Below are 12,855 nucleotides of genomic sequence, written 5' to 3'. Positions count from 1 at the left end.
AACACACCTAAGTACTAATCAAAGTTTTTGTTTTGTCTTTTTGGTACCAGAGATTGAACCCAGGGGTACTTAACCACTGAGCTACATCCCCAGCCTGTTTTTTATGTATTTTATTTAGAGAAAGTGTTTCAATGTGTTGCTTAGGGTAGCTTTGAACTTGGGATTCTCCTGCCTCAGCCTCCTGATCCACTGGGATCACAGGTGTGCAGCATCGTACCTGCCTTAATAAAATTTTAATAGAGATTATGTTTTTCTTTTTCCATTTATATGTAATTTATAAAATGTAATTAAAATGATATTTTTAACATTCACAAAACAAAATGTTTTCATAATTCCTACAATATAGTTCTCCAAACTTTCAAACCTACTGTAAGAAACACAAATTACCAAAGACTTAAACACATATAATTTGCATTATTCTTAAACAATAAGCCCACCAGATACAGCTGTGCACAAAGCCAGTGGCCAAAAGGCAGGAAGACTGAAATTCAGCTTGCCCTTTTCCAGTGAAGCAATGAGCTTAAAGTTCTTGGCAATCCAGAGGTATTTTATTAGGCCCAAAGGGCAAAAGGAGAAACAGACAGGATGCAAAAGTTTAGAGCAAAATATTCTCCTCATAGAGTTGGGGATATAGCTCAGTTGGAAGACTGCTTGCCTTTCATGTGCAAGGCCCTGGGTTCAATCCCTAGTACCACACACAAAAAAATAATAATGTCTTCATAGATCATGACAAGTTGCCTTAAACTTCAGCATTAGAAGCATTCCCCTTGGAGTCAGGCATGGTGGCACCTGCCTGAAATTCCAGCAACTTGAGAAACCGAGGCAGGAGGATGGTAAATTCAAAGCCAGTCTCAGCAATTTAGCAATTGCAAGCCGCAGCCTTTGGAGTGGCTGGGATTACAGGTATGTACATGATGCCTGGCCTTAAAGTTTTTATTATAGACATTTTCAAACAAAATAAAAATTGAGAAAATAGTAAAAGCTTTTACTCCATTTCAACAAATTATAAACATTCGCTCATCTTATTTTGTCTATCCCCAACATTTTTGAGGGGATGGGAAGTAAGGGAGCCAGAGGAAAGGCAGCTGGAGTATATTTTATTTCACATGTAAAGACTTAATATGTATCTGTACAGGTGAGGGCTTTACATCACCACAATGTCATAAACCTAAGACAATGAACAATAATTCCTTAATATTATTTAATACCATGTATATATTTACACTTCTTAAACTCAAATGTCTTTATTTTTTTTGAGTATCAGGTATTGAACTCAGGGGCACTCAACCACTGAGCCACATCTCTAGCCCTATTCTGTATTTTATTTGGAGGTAGGATTTTACTGAGTTGCTTGGCGCCTTGCTTCTCACGATCCTCCTGCCTCAGCCTCCTGAGCTACTGGGATCATAGGCATGCACTACTGTGCCTGGCTCCAAAAATGTCTTTTTAAAGTTGTTGTCCATTCACACAAGGATCCAAAATAAATCCACACACTGCATTTGGTTGATGGCCTCTTTTTATCTGTAATAGTATTCTCTCCCTTCTCATCACATCTTCCACCCCATGCCACTTACTTGTTGAAAAATCTAGTTATTTAATAAAATCTCCCAATTTCGCATTTGGTTGATTGATTCCTGAGGTGTAAAGTAGTATTAGTATATTATAAATTTCTTTTGGGAGTAATCTATACCCAATTTAACTTTACAATCAGTCAATTCATCAATTATAGTCCGTCCATCCCCTCCCTGTGGGCTGTCTTGAGAACTCTGTTGACTTCCTGGTATGGGATCAATGTATTAACAAGGACATTCTTGCCTGGTGACACATTCCTGTAATCCCAGAGGCTCAGGGGCCTGAGGCAAGAGTTCACAAATTTGAAGCCAGCCTCAGCAATTTAGTGAGGCTCTAAGCATCTTTGTGAAACCCTGTCTCAAAAATAAAAAGAGCTGGGGATGTGGTTCAGTGGTTAAGCACCCTTGGGTTCAATCCCTGGTACCAAAAAAAAAAAAAAAAAACCAAAAACAAAAACAAAAAAAGCCCCCACAAACCCAAAGAAGACATTTTTTGTTTTCATTTTTTGCAGTACTGGAGATTGAACTTGGGTGCTTTTATCACAGAGCTACATCCCTAGCCCTTCTTATTTATGGCCCCCCCAATCTGTTGAGATTGGCCTCAAACTTTTGATCCTCCTGCCTCTCAGCCTTACAAACCCTTGGGATTACAGTCATGCATCACTGTGCCCAGCAAAGACAGACATTCTTTAAGCAAAAAGAGGCACTATGCATGTTATATGCCATATGGATATGTCACAATGAAACCTCTTGATTTGTACAATTAATTTGTGCCAATAATTACAATTGCAAAATCTTTGTAAAAATAAAAAAGTATAATCACTGGCTATCAAGTATAGAGAAGAGTAAGAAAAAATTTGTGGAATATAACTAAAATGTTTTGGATAAATGTTACTGAAAAACTCCCCCTACCCTTATTTTTAAATCAGAAGATGCTATCAGTTAAGCTAAGGTACCAAATAAATGTGTTTTTATAAAGCTATATATCTTACACAATGTAACAGTTCAATATTAGAGAGCCAAAACATAAATAGCATTAAAAATACAATATAAAAAGTATATGCTTTATACTTTATACCACTATGCTTTAGTGGTCACCGGTGATTGGCAATATAAAATATTCACTTATTTTGGTTTGGGACAAAAAAAATACTAAAAACTTAGAAGTTCATTTGAAAAGTATATTTTATAAAAGTGCTTGGTATTTTGAGATCATGTTCTTATGAAAAGCAAAATACATAGCTTTCCAAGTTTCTTAGTCAAACAATCTGCTTTAACTCTAGCATGAGAGGGTAAGACTTACTGATAACATTATAGAATAGGTAGATCAACAGAACAGGCTAAACTTTCAAGTGTAACGTCATGGCTATGAGGGCAGATATTCTGTTAAGACCTACCTACATTTAAAGAAAAAAGCCTGCTGTAAACTAACCAATGGGGGAATTTCTGCTCATCCTTCAAAGCTCAACTCAGCTGGAAAAGTTTTTCCTATGCATGTAGCATTAATCACTCTTCCATTTTAAGCTGTGGACAACACTGACTTCATTCAATTCATTTGAAGAGATTAAAAAAAAAACTGATGAGGGCTGGAGTTGTGGCTCAATGGCACAGTGCTTGCCTCATAAGTATGAGGCACTGGGTTTGATCCTCAGCACCACATAAAGAATAAATAAATAAAATAAAGGTATTGTGTCCACCTACAACTAAAAAAATATTTTAAAAAGCTGATGAAAGTCAATCAGAATCTATGAGGATGGCACCAGAATAGAGGGTATTTTTTTTAATTTTAATATTTTTATTTTTTAGTTTTCGGCGGACACAACATCTTTGTTTGTATGTGATGCTGAGGATCGAACCGGGCCGCACGCATGCCAGGTGAGCACGCTACCGATTGAGCCACATCCCCAGCCCTAGAGGGTATTTTTTAAAAAGCTCTCTAGAAGCCAGGTGTAGTATGGGTATACTTCTGTAACCACAGCTACTCAAGAGGCTGAGGCAGTAAGATCACGAATTTGAGGCCAGCCTCAGCAACTTAGTGAGACCCTGGATCAAAAAATAAAAGAGGGGTTGGGGTGGTGGCTCAGCGGTAGAGTGCTGGCCTAGCATGCAATGAGGCACTGGGTTCAATCCTTGGTGCCACATAAAAACAAACTAATGTATCCACCTAAAACTAAGGAAAAATAAATATTTAAAAAATAAAAAATAAAAGAAACAGATTATTCCACCTGGATCTGGTGGCACATGCCTGTAATCCCAGCATTTTAGGAGGCTGAGGCAGGAAGATCACAAGTTCAAAGTCAGCCTCGGCAACTTATCGAGGCCCTAAGCAATTCAGTGAGACTCAGTGAGTTGAATACAAAAAGGGCTGGGGATGTGACTCAGTGGTTGAGTGCCCCTGAGTTCAATGCCTGGCACTGCCCCCCAAAAAGATTATTCCAATAAAAAGCTCTCTACATTATTTCTATATACAGCCTGATGAAACATCTACTCTGCTGTCATACACACCTTTAATTTGCCTTTAATACAGTGTATTTTTGTCTCTTTTTTGTTTGGAAGCTCCTCAACTCAACATTTACTGAATATAAATTATGCGGGGCACCACACATTATACTAGGTGCAAATAAATAACTCTGTGTCCCTGTCCTTAAAACCTTACAGTTTGGTTGAGAAAGATAATCTGAAAATAATAACAACAAAGTGAAGTGATATAGGTACTATAGTGTCTCAGGAACACTAAGACTCAATTTATTCTTTCTGGGTATGGTATTGAATCAGAACTTATAGAAGGGACTTACAGAAATATTTTTGCATCTCTAAAATCCCTCAAAAATACTTGGTAAGGACCATCTGCAAAGGTGGCATATTTAGATCTCCTTGACTCACCTGGCTTTTATTTCTATCCATTTCAAGACTCTACTCCCAAGTCTGCTTACTAGATCATGTTAACATAGATATGCTCTACCTCAAACTGTTCACTCTAATATTCAACCCATGACCACAATATTTAATCTTTTTACATTTTTCACCATAATTTTACCTCATCAAATCCTCCACTTTATCTCAGTTCATTTTCATTTATTGTATTTTTGCATATTTCTATTGTTGTAATTATCCAGCATTCATTATTATATAAAAATGTGTCTGCTTTTTCTATTAGATATAACTTTCTTTAGAACAGATAATAGATTTTCTTTCTCAGTCCTGCATCCTTAACATCCAGCACAGTGCCTGACCCAGAAATACTCAATAAATGTTTAGTGAAGGAATAGAGTGTTCTGGCCATTTTTGCCACTACATTATGAGCTCCCCAAGACAGAAACTGTATTACCTGCAACTACCTATAATTCACACCAGAGTGCCTCACACATATCAAAAGCTCAGGTAGTATTTATTGAATTAGGGCCTTTATAAGGTTTTAAATGTTCCCTGATTTTCAGTATTATTACTTTAACAATAATTTAAGTTAACCACATAGTTATTAAGCAAATGTAAAAAGTTTATCACAAGAGATAGAAAGGCAAAATAATTTATGAAAGAGCACTATGTAAAGTCAGGAGGTCTGGGGGCTGAAGGTGTAGCTTAGTGGTAGAGTGCTTGCTTAGCATCCATGAATGAGGTAGGTGCTGGGTTCCATTCCCAGTAAAACACACATGCAGTCGGGAGGCCTGTACTTCAACTTTAACTTTGCTACTAACCATGTGATCTTCAAATAACCATCTCTGAAAGTCTTAATTTTCTTCTATATTAAAAAAAGGGTTGATCAGAATTAAGAGTCTAGATTATCATCTCCAACTTGCTAAAAAACCTGTATACAAGTAAAATATACAATATAAAAATTGAACCAGGCTAGGCACAGTGGTACACACCTGTAATTCCTAAGACTCAGGAGGCTGAGGCAGGAGGATCACAAATTTAAAACCAGCTCAGTAACTTAGTGAGACCCTAAGCAACTTTGTGAAACCCCGTCTCAAAAACAAAAAATAAAAAGGGCTGGGGATGTGATTCAGTTGTTAAGTGCCTGTGGGTTCAATCTCTGGTACAAAAAAAAATTGAGCTGGGTGTGGTGACACAGACCTATAATCCCAGCAATTTGGGAGGCAGTGGCAGGAGGATAAGTTCAAAGCCAGCCTCAGCAACTTAGCGAGACCCTAAGTAATGTAGTGAGACTCTGTCTCAAAATAAAGATAATAAATAAAAAAGGGCTGGTGGCTCAGTGGTTAAGTGCACCAGGGTTTAATTCCTGGTGTGTACACACACAGGCACATATAAAAATTGTACATGCCTTTGTGAATTGTTTAGGTAAAAAAAAAATTCCACTTTCAACTCTGTTTTCATAACTCATTTCCCAGAGAATCCACTCTCAAGTGTATCTCTAAGGCATTCTTTATGCATAAGCTAATGCAGTACTGCATCAAGATTCTTGATTATACCAAGTGGACAGGTCTATAAACTCTCATAGAAACTTGCCAAAAATGAAAGAAAAACTATAAATTCTTTGATTATCTATTCAGAAGGACAAGAGTAGAAAAATTAAAACAAAGTATTTAAAATTTTATGTGTCACACTGTATTTATGTAATATGTAAGTAAAAGGCATAATGAGAAAACAAACTAAAGGATGTTTGATCCAGTGGTAGAGCACTTGCTTAGAATGCTCAAGGCCCTTGAGCACCACCAAAAGAAAGAAAGAAAAAAAAAGATGAAAGAAAAACAAAGGAGAAGACAAGAAAAAGATTCCAGATGTAAAGTTCCTTTACAGAAAGAAATGTAGAAGGCATGGGAACGGTGGGTAAAGGAGAATCATATCGATGTTACAACCACCAGATAATACAAAAAGAGCCATAAAATTCACAAATTATAAATAAAATAGCAAACACATCTTTTAAAAACACAGAGCTTAAGGTTAGAACCAATTGTACAAAAGGAGGTAGCTGTTTTCCTATACTAAATTCAGTCCAGAGACAAATATGGACTAACATTAGGTCCTCAAGTCTCTTGATAACAGCATCCTCTGAAGATCTACATCTAAATCTAACCAGATTAGTGAAATAATTATATTTCCAACCAGCTGCCTGTAATAGTGGTGAAAATATATCACAAGATGATAGTTATCCTGATAATTTTTTAAAGTATAGAATGAATGAGAAAAAGCAGGTTACTGAGGAACTAGGAAGCTAGATTCCCAAAAATAGGAAAAAATGCTATCTAATAGCAGAACTGCTAATTTCCCTTTCATCTGGATACCAAAGAGTAGGGAAATTTAAGTAAGGAATGTGTTACATAAAGAGCTAAGCTTTAATTTCTGAACCCACATAAACAACATAGATTTCACCTAGACAGGTCCCCAGTTTTACCTGAAGAGTGTAAGACTAAACTGCTCTAGACTGCAAGGAATGCTTAAAGATAACAGGAGCCTGGAGAAGGATCCTCTTCTGTATGTCTAACACATTATTCAGAGAGTCCACTTTTTAAAAAGAGAGTAAAAATACAATTCTATAACATGTAAATTACAAGTCTAACAACATTCAACCATAAATTACCTAATGATAATTATGATATAAACAATTAACACTGTTATAGTCTCTACTTGGTCTTTACCTGGTCTTTTTATCCTGATATGATGAATAAAAACTAAAAGTACAATTTAGAATTATTTGGAGAGACAGAGGAAATGACAAATTATTTTTTATTCCATAATATAATTTTAACACAGTGTACATATAATTGGGTAAGGTTTGTCAAGAAGTTGAAGAGAGTTAAGTCCAAGAATCAACCTGTAGTATTTTCATAAAAGAAGAAATGAGTGGGCTGGGGTTGTGGCTCAGTGGTAGAGCGCTTGCCTACCATGTGTGAGGCACTGGGTTTGATTCTCAGGCACAGCATATAAGTAAATGAATAAAATAAAGGTCTATCAAAATCTAAAAAAAAAAAAAAAAGAAGAAATGAGTGAATTCTAGAACTACAAGCTTTACCAAATCTACCTTATTTTTAGAAATTAGACACACATACAGAATTAAGGAACTAAACTCATTCTGGTTTCCTGAACTCTTTAGGTTAAGAGGAATAATATTTTCTGACACCAGAAAATGTTATGTCACCCTTACTTTCATAAGTCAGTGGCTGAAGGTATGGTTTTCAAATTTGAGTAGAATATCCTTTTGTTTGTTTGTTTGTTTACTTTTGGGTACCAGGGATTGAACTCGGGGGCACTTAACCACTGAGCCACATCCCCAGCCTTTTTGTTTTTCATTTTGCGACAGGGTCTCCCTAAATTTCTTAGGGCCTTGAGAAACTGCTGAGGCTGGCTTTGAACTCGCAATCCTCCTGCCTCTGCCTCCAGAATTGCTGGATTATAGGCATATGCTACCTTGCTTGTCCAGTCTTCAATTCCTAAGGGAAAAATTTATTACTAGAAAGATTATGTTAGAATACAATATAAAACTGAGTATAATAGCAGTGTAGCAGTTTCAACTTATTTACTTTGGAGTCTGAAAAATGTTATGATCACTCCATTCCCATTAAATCAAATGAAAATTTCTAAGTTAGCTGACAGGCTGGTTTAAGAAGCTAAAATTCTGCAATGGTCAACATGACCCAGAGGTAGATTGTGTGCTACTTTCTGACTACAAAGACTCAATACAGTACTCAGGTCATTTCACCTCAAGCTCAAAGTGACAAAAATCAAGTGGGAATCTAAAAGCCTCCTTAGAACTTCTTCATTTGGCAGTGACAGGACATCAGATATTTTCACTACTGCCCTGAGTGACCTTAGCTACTTGAACCACTGTCTGTATAAAAATATAAGTTTGAAAAAAGGAATTTTGTGATGCCCATATTAAATTTTTGAAAGAAAGCCACTAAGATATGATCAATAATTTCTCCTTGTAATTGACCTTAAAAGCAGACTATAAGAGTTAAAGCCTCAAAGCTGGCAAGAAAGCACATCTCCAAATCACTAAATTTTACCCTTTAGGATTTTCTTGTAAAAAACAATTCGTTTTCACCAAAATAACCATTTCAATTCTAAGGAGGCGAAAATGAGGAAGTCAAAATATGCATTTACTTTCTTTCTTGCTACACACCTTCCCACATAATAAACTACTACCGCATTGACCCATTATGGTAACCATTATTCCAAAGGGCCATAAGCATCACAAAAAGAGGAGCCATCATTGGTTCCTAATGATTACAGTAAAATGGGAAAATGCCCTCCCAGTAGATGGTCACCCTGCATAAATAACCCCATAATAAAAGTATCCTATTCTCTTGAGTTTCTACTTACCCTCCGAAACATCCTGGGGGTTAGAAGTCCGATCACTGGCAGGATCCAGGGCAACAGTTGCCAGTGAAGTGGTGGCCCCAGACATCTCACTCATGGGCTCACTACGGCTTGTTTCAGGCACACTCTCCCGAGAGCTAAATCTTACTCGAGAACTAGATCGAGAGCTGAGATCCGGGCTGGTATCTGACAAACCTGGAATGTCATCAATCTTTGTTGGTGTCACCATGAACCGAACTGAAGCCATTTTGGTGGTGGTTTCTGGAGGATGCATTTTTCTTTTCCTTTTTAACAAAGAATAAGGAAAAACCTCACAAAAATCTTCCTCCCACACTAGCTACTTTTGATTGCAAAAAATAGAAAACTTAAAAAAAAAAAAAACAATTACCTTGATTCACATCCCACAAAAAGCCCCGAATAAGAATCCCACGCAGAATTCGAGCTTAGAAACTGCACTACCAACAGCTGAAAATATTTTGAGAAACAAAAACATAAAAAACAATGTCAATCTTGTGTAACTTTGCTCCTTCAGAATGAAGAGCTTCCTACCTATCTCCTCTGGTTCAGAGCTGAGGGCTCAGTGCCATGGTCTCACAGCTGCAGGTGAGGCCTTCTATACCCCTCAACCCTGGGTTTCTCTAGAGCTAGTTAGTCTTTTATCTGGTGAGTGTTCCACAGTCCTAGCTGAGCAAAGTGCGTGCAGGCCCACCCTAATCAGGAGAATACAGCGTGGATCAGATTGAGAAAAGGTGTGCACCCGGCCACCTGTTGTGTATCAGGTGAATACCCCACAGGTCTGGCTGGGAGGAGGTGTGTGAAGAGCCACCCGATGTTTTTTAAGTCGATAATCCACTTGGGTCTGGTGGAAGAGGTGCGCATGCATAACGGGGAAAATAACCCACACAGTGTATGGAGAAGAATGAGAAGAGAAGGGTGAGAGAGCAAGATGCAGGGCAGAGCGGATTCCTGCCTCCAAGAGGTTGCGGGGGTGGCACGCCCGCTCTTCTTCGGAAGACAGGTCCTTGGGATCTGTAGGAGGCAAACTAATCAAGACACCTCGGACAGTAGTTCGGGGTCGTGGCAGATCGTTGCTAGTCCGCTGAGCCCACAGTCAGCTCCTTGGGTCTCTGCTGCATGACAAGACGCGCCACCCCTTGGCCGCAGACGCTTTCTCCACCCCAGCGCAGGTCAGCCCGGTCTTTCTTGGGTCCTACCCCGACGAGACGGCCACGCAAAGTGGCCTTGACTGGGCAGGAAGGGGCGGCAGGGCTGAGCAAGACGAGGTCGCAGGTGCGGGCTCCAGCGCCAGCTGATGCGGGTGCGCGCGCAGCTGTTGTTTACTAGCCGGTAACTGTTTCGGAGCCGCGGTGCTTAGGAGGGCTCGGGCTGCGGATAGGGCGCCCCCTCCACGTCCAGACGCCAGCGTGGCCGTTACGTGACCTCGCCGCCCCCCGCCCCGGGCCCGGCGGGCTGTGCCCGCGCCGCCGCAGCCCTCCTTTTCCCTCCCCGCTCGTTCCTCATTCGAGGTTAACCGTCCGGAGAAGCCAGGGGAGCAGTTGGAGGGCGGCACCGTCCCGCGGGCTCCTGGAGCCCCGCCCAGAATCTTCAGCCAGCACAGCGCGCAGCGCGCCTGCGTCCGCCCGGGCTCAGCGACGAGGGGCACGCCGGGAACTGCAGTCCGCCGCCCTGGAGGCGTGCGGGGGAAGTTACGCCTCCCTGCGGGTCACTGAGGTGCACACTCGCTCCCAAGACCTCAGAGAAGCAGGCGAGGGCCCTCAGACTCAGGTCCTAGAGCTATTTCTCTCTTCTAAGAGCGTCTCTGACAACCGTTTGTGAATCCTTACACTTAAGCCTCCCTGTACCTATTCTTAGGTATGACCCTCATTGTAAGTTTTAGGGAGAGTTCTTTCTTTTATACTCGGGATTGAACCCAGGAGTGCCTTATTACTGAGCTACATCTCAGGCTGGCCTCTAACTTGAGACCAATTCGCTGAGATTACAGGCGTGCACCTCATGCCTCGGTATGTAGAGATCTTTCTAAAACATTGTATCACATATACACAATTCTGTATGCTTCATCGCCGCCCCTATGTTTCCGTCCTACTATTCAAAACTTTCTATGTTCACCTACTGGTCAGATTTAAAATTTTATTAAAACAAACGTCTTTAGAAAAATCATTGAGATATTTTCTCTTGAATCAATTCCCAATGTTTGTCCTATCACATTTACTGTCTCTGGACTATTTTTCTTATTTACTTAATGCATTAATGGCGACTTAATAAATATTGGTTCATCAATGTTTTGAATTTTTTCTATAACTGATCAAAACGTCTAAACTTCAGAAACTAGCCCCCTTCTTTGTCTGGGTTCTTGCTCCTTATAAGTGTAAATATTTAAGTAGTGTCTGCTTTAAGACCTGACCCTGGAAATTCCGTTTTATAAAATGACTAAGTCCAAAGTCTAGGTAAAAAGAATCTGGTAACAAAAAGATAAATTCTCATTTAAAATCTAAACCTGGGGCTAGGGCTTAGTTTGGTAGTACAGCGCTTGCCTGCTATGCCGCAGCACAGGATGGGGAGTAGGGGGATAAAAATTTCCTCAAACTCAATTCTTTACAGAGCCTGATTTTTAATTTAGGCTTACAGCTTTCTAACTTGAGGAAGCAAGAAATCCGTCTCCCAGATGGATCATATTTTTTTCCTCAGGCCCATTATTGCTGATGCAAACCTCCTAGACTTTCTTTTAAGAAAGGAATGCTGGATCTTTGCCTCCCTTGGTACCTGGAACTGAATCCAGCAGTGCTTAACCACCAAGCACATCCCCAGCCTTTTTTATTTTGAGACGGTAGTCTTGCTAAACTGCTGAGGCTAGCCTTGAATTTGCTATCCTCCAGTCTAAGCCTCCCCAGCTTGTGGGATTATAGGAATGGCCACATTGCCCGGATTGAAATGCTGGATTTTTATACTCAATTTTTTTTCTTTATCATAGCCTACTTGCATTTCAACCTGCTTACCTCTAACCAGCAGTAATCAAGATCTATAAATAAGGCTTGGCTGGGCAAGGCTGTAATTCCAGTTATTCTGAGGCCGAGGCAGGAGTATTACAAATTCCAGGACTGCCTGAGCAACACAAAGACAGTGTCTCAAATTTTTTAAAAAATAAAATAAAAAGGGCTGAGGATGTAGCTCAGTGGTAGAGCACTCCTGGGTTCAATAATCCATAAATCTCATGTTAATACCCAGGGGACTCTTTTTTTTTTTAATTAACAAAACTGGGGATTGAACCCAGAGCTTTATGCATACTAGGCAAATGCTCTACCACTGAGCTATATCTAAAGTCTTTTTATTTTGAATCAGGGTCTCACTAAATTGCCCAGACTGGCCCTGAATTTGGGATCCTCCTGCCTCAGCCTCTGGAGTAACTGGGATTACAGGGGTGCTCTGCTCCTAGGAGATCTCTTAAACCCTTGGTATACTCATGCCAATTTGCCTTTTCTATATTTATTAGGAATATATCCAGATTAAATTATTTTTATTTCAGTCTATACAACTGGAGGCATAGAACAAAGCTAATCTTTTGTTTTTTTAAAAAAATATATAAGATAAAAACATAATTAGCCAGGTGCACTGGCACAGGACTGTAATCCCAACTACTTTGAAGATTAAGAGAGGAGGATCCAAATTCAAGGTCACGCTGGACAATTTAGAGGGACCCTGTCTCAAAAAACAAACAAACAAACAAACAAAAAAACCCAGCTGTATCCCAGCAATGCAGGAGGCCAACGCAATAAATTAAAAAAAAAAAAAAATGGGCTGGATGTAGTTCAGTAGTAGAGCATTTGCCTAACCTGTGAGGTACTAGTGGGTTCGATCCTGGATACCAGAAAAGACAATTTGGACTGCATTCAATATTGAAAAAAAACTGGCAGAATTTACCTATTAACTTTAGTTGTTAAAAACTTCCACTGCAGATCCTTTTTCTAGTCATCTGCAGTTTTTAACACTT

The 12,855-nt window shown here is 39.5% G+C and overlaps 1 protein-coding gene across 2 annotated transcripts in view; it reads right to left on the bottom strand.

The window, feature by feature from the left end:
• Positions 1-10,478, bottom strand: part of Slc12a6 (solute carrier family 12 member 6) — a 93,915-nt gene extending 83,437 nt beyond the window's left edge. Inside the window, exons 1-3 of one of the 2 annotated variants that reach the window (XM_026392617.2) lie at positions 9,906-10,019; positions 9,238-9,314; positions 8,853-9,133 (exon numbers count right to left, since the gene is read on the bottom strand). In XM_026392617.2, coding sequence (XP_026248402.1) covers positions 8,853-9,123 — 271 coding nt within the window. In that variant the 5' untranslated portion in view covers positions 9,124-9,133; positions 9,238-9,314; positions 9,906-10,019. Of the gene's footprint in view, positions 1-8,852 lie in introns of both variants that reach the window. The other variant, XM_026392607.2, reaches the window with a different exon arrangement.
• Between the last annotated feature and the right edge of the window lie 2,377 nt (positions 10,479-12,855).

Source organism: Urocitellus parryii, chromosome 6, assembly GCF_045843805.1.
Source record: "Urocitellus parryii isolate mUroPar1 chromosome 6, mUroPar1.hap1, whole genome shotgun sequence".
NCBI lineage: Eukaryota > Metazoa > Chordata > Mammalia > Rodentia > Sciuridae > Urocitellus > Urocitellus parryii.
The sequence above is the reverse complement of the archived record's forward strand: the minus strand, read 5'-3'. Positions and strand labels throughout refer to the sequence as shown.